The sequence below is a fragment of the Trachinotus anak genome, unplaced genomic scaffold, assembly GCF_046630095.1.
Source record: "Trachinotus anak isolate AG129_WGS33_773 ecotype Australia unplaced genomic scaffold, CSIRO_AGI_Tana_v1 ptg000005l, whole genome shotgun sequence".
Lineage (NCBI taxonomy): Eukaryota > Metazoa > Chordata > Actinopteri > Carangiformes > Carangidae > Trachinotus > Trachinotus anak.
Genome location: NW_027273856.1, coordinates 18,546,662 through 18,569,782, shown reverse-complemented (window position 1 = coordinate 18,569,782; position 23,121 = coordinate 18,546,662). Strand labels below are relative to the sequence as shown.

The following is a 23,121-nucleotide window of genomic DNA, read 5'->3' as shown; positions in this document are numbered from 1 at the left end:
TGGGTTTAATATTGCTGAGGTGCACAAATATTGCATTATATCAATTTGCTCTCTCTATTATTCATAGGAGCAATGTCATACTGATAGTCTTTACAGCTGCACAGCAACTTTATAATTACATCATTATAATTAATACATATAGGAACAGTCAAACATACCATAAATGGGTAACCTTTTATGGATAAAATATAATATATGATACATTTTTAGACATAATATTGCACAATACAAGTTAAGCAGGAAAGGGGGAGATTTGGTGCTATTTATTTTCCAATGAACATACAGTTTTAAAAGGATTTATTCATCTTCAACAAGACCAAAAGCCTACTAGTAAAAAATGGCAAAAGTCAGTTTGATTGTCTGTGCAAAATCTTAACAGCAATCTTTTTAGTAGTTATTGTGACATGGACCAAAGTGTTGGACTGACTGTCACTGCCTTCCCTGAGCTGTGGCACTGGCTTTAGTGAGGCTGGAAAAGAAACTATTGCACTGACAAAACCTCTGTGACACTGGTCAACAGGTCGCTGCTCCTTAACTCCATCATACATTTCACGCATCATCCAGCACTTAGTAAACAGCCACTAATGGCTGTGTTTGCACTTTGCACCTTTTAAATAATGTTGTGAGCAGGAATCGTCAGATAGACAAACTAATTAGAGCATGCTGGTTAGATTAGAGGAGTTGCCTTGACAATAACTGTACTACCATAGGACGGGTGAGAGCAGATGAGATCAGGTGTATGCAGTGGATCTGAACGATTGCCATGCTGCATGCCTAAAATTAAAGATATAGATATAGACACAAAGGCTGCTTCCTTTGTGGTGTGGTTTTAGCATTTTAAATCAAGTCTGCTTTTTAAGTGATGCCAGTTTGTTTAATAAACAAGTTTGAATGATTTCAAAGATGTCACTTGGATCATGCCTTGAAAAAAAAAATGAAAGGAATTAATTTTATCAGTCTTGCAAAGACAGTCAGCCTTCTACTCACATTTGCCATCAGGCATATGCAAGGGGCCTGCAGGCAGAGACGTTACAGAGGGCCCACCCGTGTGTGTAGAGTTTCTACAGAACATGGGTCAGTGCCAAACGTTTCAAGCTTTCTCTCATGCTCGAGGACCCCCAAGGGTATGGGCCCAGTCCAGATGTACAATAAAGCCAACTGGGGCAAGGAGCTAGAAACCCATTTCATTATAGGTACTGATGAAACCACACTGTGGATATATAAATCAATATTTTATTAATCATCAGAAAGAGTATTTCTTTGGAAAAAAACATTGCTGGCAGAATTGATGGAACTGCCACACCACTTATTGTTTTTCCCCACTACTACTACAGAACTATCATTTTGCGTTTGATGTCTGAGACAATTGTGCGAGAACAATTTTATATGGATATACAATCGACGGGCTTCTCCACACAGTGAATGCCGGTGTAATTTCTTAGATCAAATGCATGAAATCAGAGGAGATGGAAAGGATTTTTGATTCTGGAATGTATATTCTGCTGCCTCCCTGTGTTGCTCTGTCTCTCTGGTAATAATGGGTTTCTATTTATTCCTCTGGCACATGGATGAGGGCTTTCACGGGGCCTTTGTTGCCTCCCGTACTATTTCCTCTCATCTCTGTGTTGCGCAAAGACATGAGTTTGATGCCGAGGGGAGAATTTCTCCATGACCGGAATCAGCACCCCATCATCCCGCGGCCTCAGTCCTCTTTCCTTTTGTTTCTCTCTCTGTATTCGCTTTTTTTTTTCCTCCTACTGCAGCTTTCTGCCAGCACTACAACACTGCTCCCTCATGTTTACATATAGCCTGATCCAAAACAACAGTCTGAAGCTTTACAGCCTGCAGCCCTTGTGCTCTCTCTCTCTCTCTCTTTCTCTTTCTTTTTCTCGTCTGACTTCCCGCTTGTGCTTTTTCTCCTGTCACTCGTGGCTCTCGTGTTTTCTCCGTGAGCACACAGATGAAAATGCAGGATGGAGAGGAAATGAAACGACATGCTGGAAATGGCACTGTTGGCAGGTAATGATGTAGTTACCTGCTACCGAGTGCCACAGTGGTCGGCTGGTTTGGTCTGTTGGCTGGACGTGTTCTGAAAGTTGCAGTTTCTGAAAGATGCTGCCCCAAACACTGTGTTCTTAGAGAAGCTGGCCAAACCACCTTTTAAGAGGAAGCAGGTGACGGGTCAATTATTTCATCACAGATCATAATGAAACACAACTCCTCTGATCCACTCCTTTCTCGTAGAGGCTTCGCTTTCCCCCGGCGCAGCACTCCCTCTCTGTCTCGAGCTGTCTCACCTTACTCTCCGTGTTGATCTAAAAAATGGGCTCAGGAAGTCACTTTGCAACAACCGAGTGATATAAAACTGTAGAATCAGACTAAGTTTGATTTATGCGCACCATTAGCGGGGAATAGTGTTCCATCATAAGTAGTCTGTCTGTCTAGAGGCTGTATGCGAAACCTAAACCCACGGTCGTACAGATAGGATTTTATGATCTGAACTGAATGATGGGATTATCATAGCTGTAATTATTGTGAGCAGAGCATTGTGTGTGTGTGTGTGTGTGTGTGTGTGAGAGAGAGAGAGAGAGAGAGAGAGTGTTTGCTTGATGTAACCTTCTCTGCAGCATGCAGAAGTTCTCATATTTACTGGGGCTGCCTCTTGATTGATGCAGGCACCAACACGGATGCTAAGCTTGTCTGCTGCATAAAAGATTTAACAATAAAAATGGAAGAATAACTGTCTTCATGATGCATAAAGTCTATATTTGAAGAACACATTGTGAACCATTTGCAGAGCGCTGCTCACTTGCTAAATGTGGTGGATGTTTATCGCACCTTAAAGTAACAGTTTTGGGTCTCTCCTCTGTCATTCCAGCGAGGGAGGAGAACGTGGCCACCTTCCGCGGCTCGGAGTACTTCTGCTACGACCTGTCGCAGAACCCCATCCAGAGCAGCAGCGACGAGATCACGCTGTCCTTCAAAACCTGGCAACGCAACGGCCTCCTCCTCCACACGGGGAAGTCCGCCGACTATGTCAACCTGGCACTAAAAGATGGGGCAGTGTCGCTCGTCATCAATCTGGGCTCCGGGGCCTTCGAGGCCATCGTGGAGCCAGTCAATGGAAAATTCAATGACAACGCCTGGCATGACATCAAAGTGACACGCAACCTGAGACAGGTAATCGGGGGTAGCAGTGATGGACGGAGTTTGGAGACAGGTGGATGTTTTTTTTTTTGTTTTTTTTTTGCTCTAGATTAGCTGCTTCCAAGAGCTTTTGAGAGACAGCTGGCATTAAGAATGTCACCTTGTTCTGATTGGTTGTCATTCCATCGCCACGGTTCAGAAACATTATTGAAATAGATCTCATGATTTTTCAGTTGTCTTTATACTTACATGAAATTATTTCTCATGTAATTTCATTGTTTATTTTTTTCTTCTTCTAAATGAGCAGGTTAAAAAAAAAGCAGAGCAGTTCTTCAGCATGTGAGCGATAGCTTAGCAAAGGTACTGTTATGCTGGGTGTCTTCTTCTCTCCTGTTTATCAGCGCACTCAACTTGTCCTCAAATTAAAGCTTTCTGATATTTCTATTTTGCTTCACACTCACCTAAGTTGACACTTCTACCAGGCGCTGTTGCTGTCTCCTTGCTTTCATAAACAGTTTTTATGCTTTATGTAGAAAGTAGACGTTCACTTTCAAGCCAGGCACACAGTGTTTGCCTTTGAGCCATCTATTAATGCAGTATTTATAGCTCAGATGATCATGATGCTTTTTAAAGACAGAGATACGTTTCCATCAAAGATGTGCATTGGCTGTGCATAAGCAGAATTTGTTATTTGAGGGATACTGTTTGCCATTTTCTTAAAGTAAGTTAAAATGAGCTTTTATTGCTGTTGGGTGGAGCTAGTCTGTTATCAGCGTTGAGGCTGCAGAACAGAGATGTAAAATAATGAACCCAGTGCCGTGTGGAGGTAGTGCTAGCTCCAAAGCGTGGAGTTGTTCGTTGTCTTGGCAGACCTTTAGTTTGTCTGCAAGGTGAGACAGCATTTAGTGTTGCTCTCAGAGCAGCACAACAAGTAAGTGCCGATTTCCTGACCCTCCTTGACAGTGAGCTTTTGCCCCACAGGTTAGTAAATAGTTACAGCTGAAAATCCCAACAGGATAACACACAGTTTAGAGGGTTAGAAGCTAAGAGCCAAGAGCTTGCCTTGCTTTCTCCTTTCTTTCTTCCTACAGATCTGTCTTTCTTTCACTATCATTTTCTTTCCTCTATGAAAGGCTCACTTTGTTAGACTGCGGGTGAAAGAAAACACTACAGGTTTTGTTGGGTTTGCAGTCATCCTACACAAATTTTTATCCGAAAGTCCCACACCTTACAGTACTTGTCTTTCTTTGTTTTTTCTTGCAGGACTCTGATGTAGGAAAATTTGGCTAGGATGACACGAAGGCATATTTTTACTGCAGCGAATCTCTGACAAATCATGTAGTGTTTACTCACCACAACACTAACTCATCCATGAGTTTTTTTACTACTAACCAGTATCTAACCAACTAATGTACTAACTAACATCCTAATTCTTCATCGTTGCTTTGGGTTTTTGTTTTCTGTCCATCCTTATTAACAACCTTTTTTGTTCACTATTCTTTTGATTTCCTTTCTTCCCCTTTTTCTGGAAAGCAATCAGGCATTGGACACGCTATGGTAAACAAACTACATTGTCTGGTAGATATCATTCTTATTGTCTTTTTTTTGGGTTTGCCGTGTGTCCCCTCCCCCTCTCTTCTTTTATTCGTTCTCTTTGAGTTCCATCCTAGACACTCTTATCAAAAAATGAGGAGATGGGTTTGTATTACCAGGCAATTCTTTCTTCGCTTCTTCTCAATTTCCTCCCTGACCTGCCAACAACCTCCTTCTTTACCCCACAATCCCCCATCCTGTTTTTTTTTCACTTTGGCTTTTACTTTTTTCTCTTTGTTTCTTCCACATTACTGCAGATTTACAACAAGTTTTTAAAAAAAAAAAATTGACTTCTTTGCCTTTTGTCAGGGCAACTTACTTTTTATTTTATTTTTTTCACACAAAAAGTCCCCATTTTTTGTGAGGACTGTCGTCCAGAACTGACAGAAGCTTACCACAATCCCAATGATGGTGACCTCGACACCGAGCCCTAAAAGAGAAACTACCAAAAAATGGCAACCCTTAACTTTCATTGCGGGAGCTCTGACAGTTGTTTCCAACTCACTATGGCGCATGGCATGCCCACACCTCATTGACCTCTCACCTCCCAAACTCATCAAACCTCAAACCTGTCACCCAAAATAACCACTAACACTCTAATCCATTCACTCATCCTCCACCTATCACTGTGTCACTCACTCTGCCCTCCCTGTGTGTGTTTTTGTAGCATGCTGGTGAAAGTGATGTTTGTGTGTTTTGGCTAACCTTGATCACCCTCACACCTGGGCCCATATGCATAACATTTCTAAGAATAAGCATACTGATCTAGGATTATCGGTCTGGTCCAGTGACATTGAAATTATAACCATGACACCTGAGCTAAACCTGATCACAGATCAGCATCAGCTATTCCGAGAGCATGTTTGAATATGGGCTTTGGTCTTGATTGTGCATGAGTCTCTGCACCCTGTGTGGCCTGCTCCAGCTTTGTATGGCACCATTGATCCACTTACTCCCTTACATGTCCAATTAAGTGTGTTTAATTTGCCTTCTAACAGTGATGACCTTGGTTTGCACATTGATGTGGTGTGAGAAGCCTCCCTTTGTTTTGCATGTGTGTGGATATATAGATGTAGATGTGTGCGAGAGAGGGGAGAACGTGAGACTGACAGTGAGAGAACGAACGTGTGTGCGAGTGTCGGCGTGCGTGCGCACGTCTGTGTGCTTGTGTGTGTTCACATATGTGTGTACTGTATATGTGTGTGTCTGCAGTTACCGGATAAATCCCGAAACCTAAGACAAGTGCAATCAATTTGTCCTTGGTTTGAACATTGTACTAACCCTTCCCCAACCTGAAGTTTCAGAACCAAACCTCGGATCCATTCTCTTACTCCCATCAAAGATAAAGAAAATATGCCTGTGCCATATTTTCTTTACCTGTCCTGTGAATCCTATGGCAAAAAATCCATTAACAAAATCCAAACACTGTCTGGTCCAAAACAATCGCTTCAAGGTACCAAACGATTCAATGAAAAAAAAGGTTAAATAAGAAACCAACCTACAGTCTGGAACCTAAAGAAAAGTTCAAATAGCTCATTTCGAATGCAGACAAAGGAGGGAGGTGTGTTCTATACAGAGCATGGATCAAATACCAGAGTGTAATGGCTTGGCTTTGGCTATGTGTTACCCCTCAACAGGTGACAATCTCCGTCGATGGCATCCTCACCACCACTGGCTACACCCAGGAAGACTACACCATGCTGGGCTCTGACGATTTCTTCTACGTGGGCGGGAGCCCCAGCACTGCGGACCTGCCTGGATCTCCAGTTAGCAACAACTTCATGGGCTGCCTCAGAGAGGTAGGAGGGACTCAAATGAATACAGACAGAGAACAGGTGCACGACTACGTGGTTTGTTCATCGCCGATATTATATCCGCATTTGCATCAAATTTCTATTTACTGCTCTTGTCATTCATGCAACTGCTTCCTTAATATTTACTCAGCCAGAGCAGCTGTTTTAAGATATGGACAAAAATAATAATCAGCTCACTTTTCCCTGGAAGGAAGGAAACGGGGAGAAAAACACAATTGCATTATCAATTAAAGCCGCTGAGCTGGCAGAAGAAGTATCAGACTTTCAATATTCCCTTGCTTAATCTAATTCATAACACTTACTGCAGTTTGTGTGAGAAAATATCCCAAAATTGCTTCTGTCATATGTAATTTGCAGCATCAGCTCGAGAGTGCCACTAAGACACCTCCCAATGGGGCGGCAATCTGAAAGAAATATTTGCTTATGATGAAATACGAAAAAAGGGGCTATTGTTTCGGGACATTCATAATGCATCTGCTGGCTCTTTGAGCTTGTGAATAGAAAAAAAATATATCAAGTGCCCTGTTATTTACATTTTGCTCACCATTACTTATTATTCTGTAGCAAGTAATGATAATAAAGGGAGGACTGGTGACTCTTCAGAGTGGTGTTAAAAAAAAAAAAAAAAAAAAAAGGCTGCATTGATTTCTTCAGTTTAGCAGCAGTCCCAGGAAGAGCATTATGTTTTTCCTTCTATCTATGTCCTTGTGCATGAACTGCAGTGTGAAGCTACTGGTCTAATGTGCCTCAGATGATTGCGGCGCTGCCATAATTTGCTGTTGAGGCAGATACAGATACAGCAGCTCTTCTGCTCTAACAGAACGTCATCTCATACTGGGACAGGATAAACAGCCCTGGCAACCACAGCCAGCAGACACAGGCAAACAGCCCTGGCAGAGGCTGCTGCAGCTTTGCAGGCTGAAATGTGAACTGTACTTAACAGCGGCGGTGATATGTAGTCGCAACAGTTATAGCAGGAGGACATAAAAATTTAGGCCTGCCTCTAAAACTCAGGTCTTGCTACTGCAAGATCTTCTTCATACTCAATAGACAGATCACGTATAATGAGAAGATTTGACCATGATCCTCTGTGTTTTAATCCTGCTGAGAAACTGGTGGAAGTTTCTAGCTTGGATCAGATGTCAACCAATGAAAAGCCTTCTGTTTCAACACTTAAGCATAGAGCTGAGTTTAGCTCTATTTAAAACACCCTCTTCTCACAGACAGTCGACAAAGTTTTGAAGCTATTTTGACTAAACTCAATGACAAGCTCACGGTGACTTCTGCCACGAGCTTGAGAAGAAAAATACGTCTTTGTTTTTCTCAAACATGGAAACAGAACATCTTAGTTCACATATTAATTTGGCACATCAAATACAGGTGTAAACTCAGAGATCAATCGCTAACCAACAGGGGTACGCTTGAGCATCGCAGCTCACTGTTGACCTGTGAGACACCAGTTGACGAAACACAAAACATTACTTCTTAATTAAAATCTAATTAAAAGTGTGAAAGCCACAGAAGAAAATCAAGATGTGATAACTCGCGAACAGCTAGCTGCTCAGCTATTGACACTGTAAAGAGTGATTGTATAGGACTGGTTTTGTTGTGATATTACTACTGAACTGAAGTCAGTCACTTATTGATGTATGGACCAAGGGCATTTATACAGTGACTCAGTGGCTTCCCTTAGAAAAAAGTGAATAGACCATAGAGTCAGCGATTTGTAACCACTTACTCCTTCAAACAGTGTTGGTAATCTATTTATAATCTAAGGTTTGTTGATGGTCTAGTTGCAAAAAAGTGTGCAAGTGTGTGTGCAAAAATTACCACCACCAAATACTGTCCATTGGTTTGTGTTTTTACCTTATTCCACAATCAAAACAACATTGTACACTCAGAAAGTTTACTTTAACTCAGGCACGCATGACTATAGAAATCCATATTTGTTTTTGTGTTATTTCAACAGCCTTCATGACATTTTTAAATGTACTATAGGGATAATACACCACTTTATCTCACTTTATCTGGCTGTATTCCACCCTCTCATTTTGACAGTTTTTTTTTATTTTACTTCCATCACAACCTACTCAATTTTGATAAGAGCCAGTAAAGTCTAGTGATTCGCTGCCAACTTCAGTCTAACACTTTCCAACATCCCATTTATTTAGCCAAGTTAGCTTCCATCAAACCACAATGCACTCTTACTTTGTTCTGTTTTGAGGGCGTGCGTGTGTGTACGCACACACATAAGCACACTTTGGTGATGGCTTAGAGAAAGTCACCTTGTCTGCATTGTTTTATGTTTCAACTGAGTGGCTCAGGCTCCTGTTCCTCCAGTCATTACCACATTGGCTAATGCATCCCCTCATCCATCCTCAAGCTGCCATGACACTTTGTCTTTTTCTCTCTAACACCGCAGACACATGGTGTATATGCAGACATGCATTTTTTAGCACTGACCCAGCCATGCCTGGACTTTTACCTGAGTCTCCATAAATAAATAGTTAACATATCCTGAGCTTTGGCTTCACTCTGCATGCGATTGTCATTAACACCCAGCATGTGTTGTCTTTTATGAAAACTGGCTCATTTGATTGTTTGCTTCAAGTCTGTGGTTCCCAGTTTACAAATTAGCACAAAAAGTGCCAAATTGATACACAACAGAAAGGAGGGGGAGCTTCTAAAACAAGGATAAGATGCTCCTTCTTTGTATCATCAAAGTCGAAGCTGAACAAATACATTAAAAGCCACCTGGTGTGCGGCAAGAAGGAATATTATACGCCCTGTGATGGATCTACTCCTCCTTCTGGTGTTGTTTCATGCCATTTGTGTATTTATGATTGTGCTTTTGCAACATGGGAGGATTTGTTGATTTGCAGCTCTTGACAGCCATGGTAGCCAGTCCAACACAGAGCATGAAACATAAATGAGCAGCTGGGCCAGTGCTGCGAGGAGGCCTGCCAGGTGTATATAGCTTTATGTATGCTCTAAACACTGCTAACACATCTGCAGCATCAAAGCAAGGTGAAGTTCTTACCATTGTTACTTCTGCTGAATTGTGGTTGTCAGACTTCCTGTGTTTAAGGGAGGTGGACACACTTCGATGATTGCAGCTTTTCCCCAAAGCTAATAATTGCATCAGTTTTTAGCTGAGTAATTAATTATCAATCTGTAAATAGAGAATTATATAAATTGTAAATATACAGTAGATGTATTTAATTGCTTAAATTTGACTCCCCCACTAATGGTTTAGTTGATACCAAGCAGTAGGATGAAGAACATTGTTTGACGAGGTATTGTAACTGATTCTGTTCTATATGTTGATGCAGCAAATGCCCACACAAGGGCTAAACAAATCCTCGCCTGAGCCTCCTCACTCATCCTCCAGTGTAGGCAAATATGACACACTCCATGTGAATAAATCTATTACACAGCTTTTGTCCACTCAGCCAGGTTAGCCATTCCTATAGTGTTAAAGTTAGCGTGTTAGCAAAACACTTTAATTCGCTTTGCAATCGAGCCTGTGAAAATGCTGGTGCTGGCACCATTGTCTGCATCTACTGGGATCAAAAACGAAGACAGATGCATCAGTATTTACTGAAAGCATGGAAAGCCAGGGACAGTTGTTCTTTTTTTCTCAAGGTTTCACATTTGCTAAACGAACTCTTTTTCATCTAAATCTAACCTCCATAATCCATTTGCACAACACTAAGAAGAATCAAACAGTCCACAAGACCAGGCCAAAACCTAGTATATTGTTGGACTGTGTAGTATTATCATTCTGCCTGGTGTCAGCTGGTTTCAGCTCCTCATCTGTTTGCTTCTCTCCTACTCTCTCTGCTCACATATACAGCATTTTAATGCGGACAAATTCCCTATAAAGCTCTTCTCATTTACATGTTTTTCTATTTCTGTTGTCAGACAGTGGAGCAAGTGTGAAATATTGACTGAGATGCAGCCCATCAAGACTGCGTGTTAACTAGCAGTCACTTCCAAGCTGCTGGTCTGCACCGCTTTTACTGCCATGACGTCATCTGTCAAAATCACCATAAGTGAAAGAAAATGGCCATGCTGTGATTTTGGCTACATTTACTTGTAAAATGATTACTCAGAGAGAAGAGTAGAAGGTCATTTTTCTCAGCTGTCATGCCGTCAGCATAGAGAGGGGTGCCTGTGGAGGGAAAGCCCCACCTTGCACACATGGGGCAGTACTGACAACTCCTCCACAGAAAGAAGATAAGGTTTGTTCAAAAAGGTGCTAGATTTGTTCCTCGGTGCTTCTTTGACAAAAAGTCACTAATGGGGTCTGAAAAGTTGGTAAATCGAGTGACAAAGGCACCAAGTTGTCAACACTGCTAGTTACCATTTAACTAATTTGGAAGGAGTAAAGACCAATTGTAAGTTAGTCAACAGGAGTGACTCTTTTTCACTTGGCACAGTTATGTGATTCATTGTTCATATAAAAATATTGACTATTGCAGCTTTAAAGAGGCAAATGCGTTCATGTAAAGACTGCATATTTCATCATGGGCCGTGATGCTGAGGGAGTCGTGTCTTCCCTGTGTTTCCCATATTATCCGAACGCGTGTGACTCAGCATGAGTTGGCCCTTGAGAGAGAGAGCGCTCTGTGGACAGAATCATGGAGGTGATTCACCATGTGGTTGAGTAGCGATAGTATTGTGTGGTCCTCAACTGTTCATCATGCTTTGCTCCATTAAGCAGGCATGATGCCATCTGCTACCCAGGACCATGGAAATGACCGACCATGTGATCTCCCTTCATTCACAATATCTCTTTGATCATGCCATTAAGCCCAAGTTGAGTTTTTCTGTGGATTTTGTGTGTGCATTTGCATGCACGCTCACACCACATGAACTCTTTATGCAGCATCTCTTGTCTCTCTGCCTCACTCATGCTCTCCTACATCATATTTATTCCTTCCTACCTCCTCCACCTCTTTCTTTGGATTCAGTATCCTCAGGTAATGATGGAGTGATTCAGTTGAGTTTGGCCCTTTGCTTGGATCAGAGTGCATCAGTATTTCTGTTTGACTGCGTGCATAAATGTCTGGCTAGAGCACTTCAAATGCTACAGCAGCAGGAATGTTGTTGCATGTTAGTCTCTGTTCCCTATGGGATTAAAAAAAAAAAAAAGTGCATCACTTAGAGCTGATGAACAAGCTGATGGGGGCATGTGTTGCTACAGCAAGAGAATACCTCCCTTTCTCTTCTGTCTGACAACAAAAGAGATGCTGAGTGTTGCCATCACAACCCCTCCCTCCTTCAGTCCTCACTGCGTTCATTCTGACCCCTTAGGCTAAATGGGATGTCATCCAAACACAACACACACAAACAGGCTCCGCCCATGCTCGTGTTTTGCCATGTGGACTGCGCTGTGTCACAAGACCGAGGGGCCAGTGGGCAGCCGCTCACTCTCCGGTCAGCCTGATTTTTTTTTTTTTTTTTTTTGCAGGATCACGTAGTCAGTGTGTTCTGCACCGCCCCCGTCAGCTCTCACGCCACGCAGCCCCTCCTTCTGGTGTCACGGGGCACCCGTGGCGGCACTGGAGCTGTGTTGTGGCAACTTGTATCAGAATGTGGGGGCGGCCGGGGCATGCGCTGTCATCTCTGCTGAGAGAGGAGGAAGTACATGCAGGAGGTGAAAGAATGGGGGGATGATGACAAGTAACAAGCAGGGAAGCAAGTATTGAAGGTGGGAGCGTTTGAAAAAAAAAAGGGGGAGTGATAGGATGGAGAAGACAGGTGCAGGTGAGGTGATTGTCAGCAGGTGAGAGATAGGAACAAAAAAACACTAATATGGACAGAGATCAAGAGAATGATGAGTAAGTGAGAAGAAGCAGAGAGAGGGCAGGGGACCAATATTTGGCATTTTAGAGGAACATTTATCGTCATCAGTTTTGTTAGTCACCACACTATGTTCAGGCAGTGCTTGTTTTCCCCTCCAATACAAATGCAAATGTCACCCTGTCCTTTTAATTATTTTACTTTTTTTTTATGTCCCTTCAGAAGCCAAACAGTGATGGATGACTTTAAACCTCAGACTTTAATGAAATGCCTTCACCTTTCACCCCCACCCCCCTACAGGCTAAGCTGCGACACTGATAAACATCATTCGTTCACAGGATTTTGCTTTAGGCGACACTTTATGCACAAATTTGTATCCAAAGTTGTGGGTAATTGTAAACCTTATATTTTTGAATTGTAGAGTCACCGACCCAAGGAGCACAATTACACCTATGATAACTGATAGTGTATGAGATGAATGTTGTTTTTACTGTTGACAAAATTAGAACTTTTTGGTAAATCATACTTTTTTTTAAAGAGCACTGCTAAAACAGAGAGTATAACTCATTATCTTCACTTTTTGAAACCATTACCTTTTCATGATTCTGACTCGCAGTAAGTGCTATCTCTCTGCTGTCAGCACTGTGCTGTATTATACTACTTATAAGATGATCTCACACTAACTTTCTACAGGAACTTTACAGTGATAAAGCCAATTTCCCCATCACACACTGACCTAATCATATACTATACTGTATTTGCTAGAATATCAGGACATTCCTGAACCAATGTTGGCTTGCATTCTACGTTTGTTGACTTTTGGCAATACTCTGCTTCCTTCCTGAGAGTGAGATGAGAAGATTGATACCAGTCTCGTATCTGTATGTGGCAAGAAGCAATTGGCTTAACTTAGCATAAGACAGCTAGCCTCGCTCTGCCCAAAAATGAAAAACCACCCTATATTATATCTTGTTTGTTTAAAGCTACAGTATGCAATTTTTTTTGTAATATTTTTTTAGTTGAAATATGCTTTGTTTTTGAGCAAGCTTTGCTCTTCTAACCAATAGGAGAAGCCTAAAAGCAGTGGTGGGAGCTCATGGCTGTGAATCAATACATGAGCACACTTCTGGTCTACTTACTGGTGCCCCCATTTGCTTTTATGTTTTTTGTTTTTTTTTCTCTGATTTATGTGGCACCAATGTTACCATCTAACATATTACAATCAGGCCTTAAAATGTAATGTGAATTATGAGATTAATTTTCTTTGATATAGTTTATATTCAGTTCATAAATAGAAAATAATTCAAAGTACTTAAGTAGGCCCACCTAAAAACAAATAAGATCATAAAGAAAATGTACAAAACTAAAAAGCTACAAGGCACTTGAGCACCTGAGGAGTATTTCCCTTCTGAAATATGTCACAAGGTCTTCTTTCAACCAATTGAGTGGCTGAGATCAAAGAAACACATTGATGGACAAGATTAATCTATGGTGGACAGCTAAAAAACAGCAGCTCAAGCTAACACCACCAGCACCCATCACTCATCGAGCAAACAGTAGCAGTCGCTTATGAATGCAGTAGAGGTGATGATTAGAAGTCAATAGAATATCTCTGTAACAGAAACCCTTGCTTCCATTTCTATCTGTCAATACAGAGGCATTCTGAGGTTTGCTAATGGCCCACAGTTTTTCAGACAGGACCAACCTGAGATTAAATTAATTGTTAGTTCTGATACAAACCGTGGCTACAGCTCTAATGTTTCATATTTTGTTTGTTTTGGTTCATGAGAGTGGAAGTTAGTGCACTTATAGACTCCGGATGTGTTCTCTGGTGCTGAGCCAGTCAAGATCCAGGAGGACAGACATGGAGGAGAGGGGGAGTGCTGTGGTGCACCGAAGGCTCAGAAGCAATAGTAGCAGATAACAGCACATGTATGTGCATGAGTATATGACAGGGATGTGTGGTTTAGGACCTCAGAAAAGGAGGGAAATTAACTAATTGATTTCAGAATTAACATTTGTAGTTATGATTAGTGGTGACTGAACTAAAGCACCTGCTGCTGTTGTACTGAATCTAAGAGTGCAGCAGTTAATCTTATAGCTGCAGTGAACGTGCCATGTTTGACTGTTGTATTTTAGGCTGACAGCTGATGAGACAGATTTATTGAGCTGGGAGCAGGAAGTGACGGAGGTGGAAACTTAGAACTAGACGCTAGATGCTACATGAATGCTGTGAGGAAGGAGGGGTTTAATTGCAGAGGTAAAAGTTTGCAGGGAGGGTATGAGCAACTTCACAGTGGACCACCTCGTTGTGTGTGTGTGTGTGTGTGTGTGTGTGTGTGTGTGTGTGTGTGTGTGTGTGTGTTTGAGAGGACATTCTCTGTGTTGCAGTGAACATCTGCCTGAACTAACATCTCCCTCTTGCCTCTCTTGTGGTATCTAGTGATATAGAGAGTTTCGGCTTTATGTGCCAAGATAGCCTGAGGTTTAAATTTTCCACCGCTGAAACTGCACTACAATATAGTAGAGGTGAATGGAATTTAATTTCTCGTGCTCCCAGTATTGTTTCTGTTTCTTTTTGAAATGTTCAATATGTTTGGGAAAACAAAATCAAATTTCATTCACTTCCATTATACTGGTCTCAGCACTGGATATCCCAGAACCCAGGCACTAAAACTAAAGTATGTGGGAAAGCATCTCACTCTAATACTGGTGCTCTGTTACATCCCAGTTATTATAATATGGTAAATAGCTTCATATTGATCCTGGTAATGATTACTGAATATTCTCACTAAGGATTCATCAGGTCTGTCCTTCATCCAGTTATAATATTTACTTTACATTGATCTGACCCCGAAGAGATACAGTATTGTATGTGTTCCTGTCTGTGCGGTTACATTTGTGTATTTGCACATACAACTGAATGTATTTGCATGTCTTTTTTTTCTAGCGTGCGTGTGTTTGAGCAAATCGAGATGCTTCAGGAGCACCTTGTGTGTGTCCACTTCAGTGGAATTACTCTGCTTCTTCATTAACACCAGGGCTAAATCAGCAGCTGACAGCAGCTGTGGCCGTGGCCAAGAGGACATGAGCACTGATCTGAAGTAGATTAGGGAGGAGACTGTATCTGTGCGCACACATACACACAGTGCGCTTCCACCCACCTGCCCTTCCCTCGCCCCGCTCCATGTAGCCTTACCAGGGCCCGATCAATACACCATCCTGGAGCAGAGATGGAGGATCTTGGCTTTATGGAGTCGTTACTGTCCCCTGTGCGTGCATTATGAATGGGTCCCATAAGGCTGTTGATAGACCGAAGGATAGCCTAGCAAAGCACAGCCATAACAAAGGAGAAGATGAGGTACACATAGCCGTTCAGCAGTAGTCAGTTCCTCTTTTATAACATCATTTCGATTACCTTATTGATCAGCCTGCAGCAGAACAGACAAAATCATAATCCCCAAACAGATCGGAGATAGTTGATTGTAAGATTAGTACGTCCTGGAATAACATTGCAGTGCCTGGGAGAGTTTGTAAAGACTTTCGACTGTCAAGAAAACTAAGATAGAGAGCAAGGACTTCACGAGTCTGGCAGAGAAATTGTGGTTTTCAGGGTAAAAGAAGAGCCTGTTGTAGCTCTGATGGAGACCTTGTGTTGTGAGGGAATCACAGAGGATAATTATTCTGTCCCTGTCTAGGAAAACTATTCAATATGTCTCAAAGACAGAGACAGAGAGCCTTGGAACTTGGGCGAATTTTAGCAGTTTACATCTAAGAAATGCACAGTGGCCATCACAGTGATATTAGAAAAAATAAATAAATAAATAAAAAATTTGCCATTGCAAATGAGCAGCATTAAAGCATATTTTTCTTCTCTCTGTCTCTTTTCATGTAATATTCAGTTTGTTCTCTTGCCCAAGAGTAGTCTAAAAGCTTGCTGAAAATGGAATGCAAGGTATTTGGTTTCCGTAGAAAACATCAGCGTTTCAGACAGTCAGTAATGGTGGTTGAGCTACAGGGCAGCTGGAACACTTCTGTGAAATATCATTTTCAAAATCATCCCCGTTTTTCATTTGATGTTTATCACATTTTCAGAATGTGCATTGAAGGTGGCAGCTGTTTGGGAAACTCGCACTCACACTCTGAATGATAACAGAGCCAGATCATACCTGGCTGATAATCGCATGCAAACACAAAGAATAAACAGAATTTTATCCTCAAGCCATAAGAAGTGCTAGCATCCTCAGCCTCGCCAAACACTGTGGCAGCTACTTGAAGCTTGACTTACTGCTGGACATGTCCTTGTAGAGCTGAAACAATTAATCGGTTAATTAACTACAGAAAATTAATTTGAAACTGTTTTCATAATTGATTCATTGTTTAAGTAATTTCTGAAGCAGAAATACCCAAAACTCTCTGTTGTTTCTGGTTCTCAATTATAAGAAGATCTTGCTTATATTTGTCTGGAAATCTTTGTGGTTTTGACTTTTATTTGATTTACTCTTTTGAGACATTATGTAAATTATAAATGAGTAAATCATGATGATATTATTATGATTTTTTTTTTTTTTTTTTTTACAATTTCCTGACATTTTATACACAAATCTGCATTGGAGAAGGGAGACAAGCCAGATTTCACCTACTGAGCACTTTTACCAAGAAATTCTGTACAGCCTCTATACATGACAAAAACAGAATTATCAAATGCCATTACAGTGAAGGTTATAATCTACAAAAGCTTAATATTTTAACTTTGAGTTTAGTGCAGTTTGTTCCAACACTAAACTTAAGCTAAGGAAGGAAACAGAAAATAAAAGCCATCGGCCTCTGCTCCATAAAATCAGTTTTACTTATAAATGTCATTTAATTGCTCATGCTTCGATCACATTCTGACTGGCTTGCCAACAAAGGACTGACCGTGAACCGGTAAAGACTGAGCGAGCTGCCTATATGGTGAGCTGCCACCCTTTATTTCTTGCTAGCTGGCCACTCGCTTGGTTTCTGGTAGAGATGCCACTTCAATAGTGTTGAAGTGTGTTTCCAGTTTTTATTAAATGATACATTTCTTCTGATAACAACACAAGAAATCACGGAGTTTAATGATTTTAATCTTAAACCTAATTCCATTAGATATAATCACTAATTAATTACTGGGTCAAAGAAATGTGGTACATTAATGTTGTTTTTTTACCCAAAGGCTGTGTCATAATAATTATTAGACAAGTGCTCTGATTAATATTTACATTCACTACCTTTGGGGGGGGGGTGATTAATTGAGAAAATAATCAACAGATTTATCGATAATAAAAAATAATCAGTAGTTGCAACCCTTGTCTCTAATGTAGCTCACTGTTCATGCAGTCATTGCTGGTTGCCTAGCTTTACTGTGTTTAAGATAAAATTAACTTCATTAGTACTGCATGGTGCATTACCAGTAGATTAAGTGCTCGACAAAGTGTGTGGTAAGTATTTTGTTGTGTGACATGTTCGGGAGATTAAGTGTGGTCGTTAACCGCATTGACAGCTGCATCGCTGTGTTTGTACTGCACATAGATGTACACATACACACAAACATACACACAGGTTTATTTTGAAAGCCACTGGCACATTTAATCTTCGAGATCTCTCCCTCTCTTTTTCTCTACTTGCCTCCTGACATATTTTCTTTCTCATGCAGTTTCATTCCTTTCTGCTGCCCTTATTCCCACCAGTCTCCCCTTGTTTTTGTTTTTTTTGGTTGTTTTTTTCCCTTTCTTTCCCCCCGTCTCGTCAGTCCTCCTCAGCGCTTGGGTCACCTGTGTTGATTTACTGTCAAATCTTCTAGGATTATCTGTAATCCCACAGCAGTAAAAATCTGTTTGCTGACAGCTGTGCTCCCTCTAACACTGTTGCTGTTTCCTGTGCACACACTGCCCTATATACCAGAAAAGGCCCGTCTTCCTCCCCAGAAAAGAAAAAAACTAAGAAAAAACACTAATTTTCTGCCTCAATGGATTCCAATTGACAATATTCTGCTCTCTTTTTCTGTGGTAATTTGTTGTATTTGACTGTAATGTGGGACTGCGTTCTACTTTTATGGATTAGAGGGTTGAGCTAAATTTATTGTGGGTAAATAAGTATGATATTGGGTATATTCTCACAGGGTCACAGATGCCCCTGTGGGGGTTCACCCTAAATTCATGAAGCCTGCTCTTTTTTAACATTACAGAGGATGACTCACCGATAATTTAGCCATTGCTTCTCACATTTGATCCAGTCGGCAGCTGTTCAATCAAATAATATAGTCATGGATTTGTGTACAATCTCCTTTTCATTGCACATAAATTGAAGTTGAAATAGAAAATGATTGAGAAACAAAGTGGGCCACACACACCTTAAAATATGAGTTATTAGTATTGATCCTTCTGTCCTCCAACCAGCAATATATAATATAACCAGAGTATGATGCTACAATATTACAGTTTTGCAATGGTATTCAGTTCATTCACATAGAAATAAATATTTTTCATCCATTACTGCAGTGGCAATTTACCCCCTACAGCGGCAAATGGTGAACAACCAAAAAAACAAAAACAATATGCACCGTGGTATGATCATCATCTTTCAACTTTCATGCATGTCATGTATTTGTTGCATATATGAGAAGCCTCCAACTCTTGTATTTCTTCCCCAGGTGGTGTACAAGAACAACGATATCCGCTTGGAGCTGTCCCGCCTTGCTCGCATTTCAGACCCCAAGATGAAGCTCCAGGGCGACATCGTCTTCAAGTGTGAAAATGTCCCCACCCTTGACCCCATCAACTTCGAGACCCCTGACTCCTACCTGGCTTTGCCAAAATGGAACACCAAACGTGTGGGCTCCATCTCCTTCGACTTCCGCACCTCCGAACCCAACGGGCTGATACTCTTCACCCATGGTAAGCCCCAGGACCGACGGGATGCTAGGGGCCAGAAGAACAACAAGGTTGACTTCTTCGCGGTGGAGCTGCTGGATGGAGGGCTGTACCTGCTGCTGGATATGGGCTCTGGGACCATCAAGGTCAAGGCCACACAGGCTAAGGTCAATGATGGTGCCTGGCATCATGTGGACATCCAGAGAGATGGTCGCTCAGGTAAGGATGGATGGGAAAGGGAAGAAGGAAAACAAAGGAAATTTCAGATTTCTATTTTCTCTTTTTGAAGCAGTTGTAACTAAAACTTCATGTATGTTGTGCAATTACGTAGTTGTAGCTACACAGTGTGCCAATATTAGAAACTTGATTTCTGTTTACCACTATGAGCAACCTCCAGTGCTAAAAAAAAAAAAATTATGCACAGAAGTGCAAAAAACTGCAGTTCCTCGAATGGCCTCTTGAGGCTGGCTCCAAAAACAAGTCAATCTCCATAGACTCCTGTGTTAAAATGCTCAACTTTACATCAGAAATAAACATGTTTACAACTTGGTACAGAGATAGTTTTATGTGAGGGTGAATCTTTATATAACTCACCCGTTTAAAGTTTATTAAAGTTTAAAGTTATGCATAATTGAGGGCATGGGTGCTGTGAGTGACAGGTAGGTGAGTGTATGCTTGCCGCAAAAAGCCACGCACTAAAGTCTCGGCTCCACACACAGCCCACCTTTTGGCCCACTTTTGGATTAGCTGGGAGTCAGGTGACTGCCAAGATGATGACGGCGGAGCTGCCCACTCTGAGCTTCAAAACCGCTCTTCAGAAACCTATAGGTGACGTCTTGAAGGCCACATCCATCTTTATATACAGTCTGTGGTTTAACACTACTGTAGCAGTTTGTTAAAGTACTGTGATCAGCTTGGTGCTTTGGAAAAGGCACTGAGGGCTCGTTATGTCAGTGTTTTTCATTTCTCTCTCTCTTTCACACACAAGCACAAACACATAATCAAGAATGGCTTCAATCAGAAAACTCCTGGCTCAATTAGAAATATGTTGCCTTTGGCCATGCACTTTATGAATTTATAGGCAGAGAGCTGACAAGGCAAATAATCTGCCAGAGAACAGAGTAATCAAGCCTTGAGAAATAAAGGCACACTACTGTACAATATATCCTAAAATACTCAGTGGAGAATGACTAATATTCTCTGCAGTATTGCTCGAGGGACTTAGCTTGTATACCACTTTGTGCAGACTGTGTGTCATCATTTATCATTTCAAATGGGAAATCTGCAGTTTAAAAAAAATCCACAATTGTTTTAATTATTATAACAATTAAACTACTCATGTCCTCAGCTAAGTAATGGTCTCTACTCCCTAAAATAATGACAAATGCCCATCCTCGATGCCCCTCACTAATAGAGACTAAAGTGCTGTTTTCAAATGGCTAATAGTGTTGATTCTGACCAAGAGCCATCAAGCCCAAAGGTATTTAATTAACAATATAAAACAACAGACGATTATATTTTAGAGGCTGTAACCAACGCGATGCTACTACCTGCAAAGCTAAATTTGGGCTAAAGCTTCACTTGGTGTTTACAGCTAATTAGCAGATTACAGCATGCTAACATGCTAAACTAAGAAGGTAAACCTGGTAAACGTTACACCAGCAAAATGTCAGTATTGTCACAGCAAAAATGTTAGCCGAATGCTATTTGGTATTGAAGAATTGCAATTTATTAATTTTCTAATAACTGACTCATTAACATGAACTTGACACAAGAAATGGGAAATAAAAATAGGAAAACATGGAAATGATTTTCCCCATCGTTATCAATCACATGCACTTTGCTCTAACTTGTAAGACCTTATTCCTTTATAAAGGTTTCTATTCTACAATACTGATAATAATGGTGCAACTAGTTTAAATATAGTGAAATTGTTTAGCTGCCACAGTGGAACTGCACCAGCAGAAAGAATCAAAGTTGGAATCATGTTACTGCTTATTTCAGCATCACATCCACAGAATGATGTAGATCTCCTCAATATATTAATTTCAGCAGTGATTTATTGCCAGGACAAAGTCATACCCCTCTCTAAATAGCTACTGCTTCTGTTTCCCCTCGTTTCCTTCCATTTGTATGCCCTCTGACCCCAAAACATGACCAAATACACAGAAAGTATTAGAAGGAGATTATATTAGAGAAAAGGGTTCGAAACTTCTGTTGCCTTGAGCTCCAAACCCAACACAATCTCTGCATTAGGCAGGATCCTCTAGAGGACTCGGATGCGTTAGTCGGCGCTACAGCCTGTGTTATATATCAGGTTAGAGCAGCCAATTTAGCCATGTGTCAGAGCTCGCTGCTTTGATTAATCACCGGCACAGCCCCCAGTGCGATAGCAGAGCAGAAAGTAGGATTTTCACCGGGAAAAAGAGGAATGAGACAGATATATGGATACCAGATTGAGGGATGGTTAAGAACAGGCATAATCACACTTGTGGCTTGAGTGAAATGTTAATAGAAGTTGGGAGTGAATTAAATTTCTTGTCCACAAAGAGCTCTGGCCGAGATCTCGCTGTCTGGCTGCAAGGTGAATGTAACACAAGTAAAATGTGAGAGTTCATATTACACCATTTTCAGACAAGCTAAATTTGGGCTTTATGTAAAAAGTGAAAAGTAAGTAAAAGGTTTTCTTTCTTGACCTCAACAAGGCTCTGACAGAGAGGTGCAGATAGAGGTCATACATTCGAAGGAGAGATCATCTTTTTCTTTTTTCATTAATAGTTTATTTATGTGTAAACGCCCAATATGTAATGATTACACCACACTGCAGGTGAATGCATTTGAAAGTGAAAGACCTGACATAATGAAAAAAAAAACCAAAACAAAAACAAACAAAAAAAAAATCATTGTGATCATGATTTGAATTCTAGTCCTGTTTTCCTGATGAAATCTTAAACAACATCTGCAAACTATAAGTACTGGTTCAAAAAACCTGTCAATCATCATGGGATTCACAGCAGATTCCAACCTTGTAGTTTTAATTTTGGTGTTTGGATGACAGTTTTTACCTTTTTTGCTCCTTTTGACTCACTCTACTACTCACTGTCAAAAAAAAAGATGAATGAAACCATGTTAATATGTGTGATACAGAATTGTTGATAGAGTCTAGCTGAGATAACACGCAAGGTCTCCAGTGATTTCAGTCTGTGGCTTGACTGTATATTTTTGCAATATAAATAAGGGAATCCGTTCACTGCACCTTTGCTTTACAAATGCTGGGTTTGGATTCACTCTATGCGATAATGCAAGTGACTAAGAGTCAGTAAATTTCTTACCAATCTGGTGGTTTTACAGAAATCATAAATCTGAAATCAGATCTGCCTCAATGTACTTGAGGTTTACAGTTCCATATGTAAAAAAAAATACATACATACATATATAATATAAAACATAAATCTGTGTCAGGGAACATAGCCTGTGGAAACACATGGCTCTCTGTGCCAGTGTAGAATTTATACAGTGACCTTGTGCCAGTGGACTGGTTATTTTGTTGGATACAAGCTTTTTTTTTTCTCTGCCCCCCATTCTGTAATTTTGTGACTTAAATATAGTTCCCCTGAAGAGAGTGTTACAAACTCAGTGATCAGTGCAATTTTGGCTGCCAAACACAGGTTTGCACCTCCACCCACACAGACCTCATCTTAGCCTGGGCACAGGAGTGTTGTGCTATTTTTGTTGCCCTCTTTTACAATCGGTGTGCCTCGACTGTGCGTGCACATCCACTATTGCTTTTGATTGAGAATTACTCTTCACCTCTGTCTTCACATAGATGAATATGAATGGGGTCACCAGTCTCAAATTCAGTTTTA

General features: G+C 40.9%; 1 protein-coding gene across 8 annotated transcripts in view; it reads left to right on the top strand.

The window, feature by feature from the left end:
- Positions 1 to 23,121, top strand: part of LOC139621818 (neurexin-3b) — a 290,171-nt gene that overhangs the window by 65,883 nt on the left and 201,167 nt on the right. For 4 of the 8 annotated variants that reach the window (XR_011691090.1, XM_071478688.1, XM_071478686.1 and 1 more), the window contains exons 5-8: positions 2,879 to 3,180; positions 4,681 to 4,725; positions 6,378 to 6,539; positions 19,036 to 19,474. Coding sequence is in view for 7 of the 8 variants with exons in the window: in XM_071478688.1 (XP_071334789.1) it covers positions 2,879 to 3,180; positions 4,681 to 4,725; positions 6,378 to 6,539; positions 19,036 to 19,474 (948 nt within the window). In the remaining variant the exon portion in view is untranslated. The remainder of the gene's footprint in view (positions 1 to 2,878; positions 3,181 to 4,680; positions 4,726 to 6,377; positions 6,540 to 19,035; positions 19,475 to 23,121) is intronic. The other 4 variants (XM_071478691.1, XM_071478689.1, XM_071478690.1 and 1 more) reach the window with 1 other exon arrangement.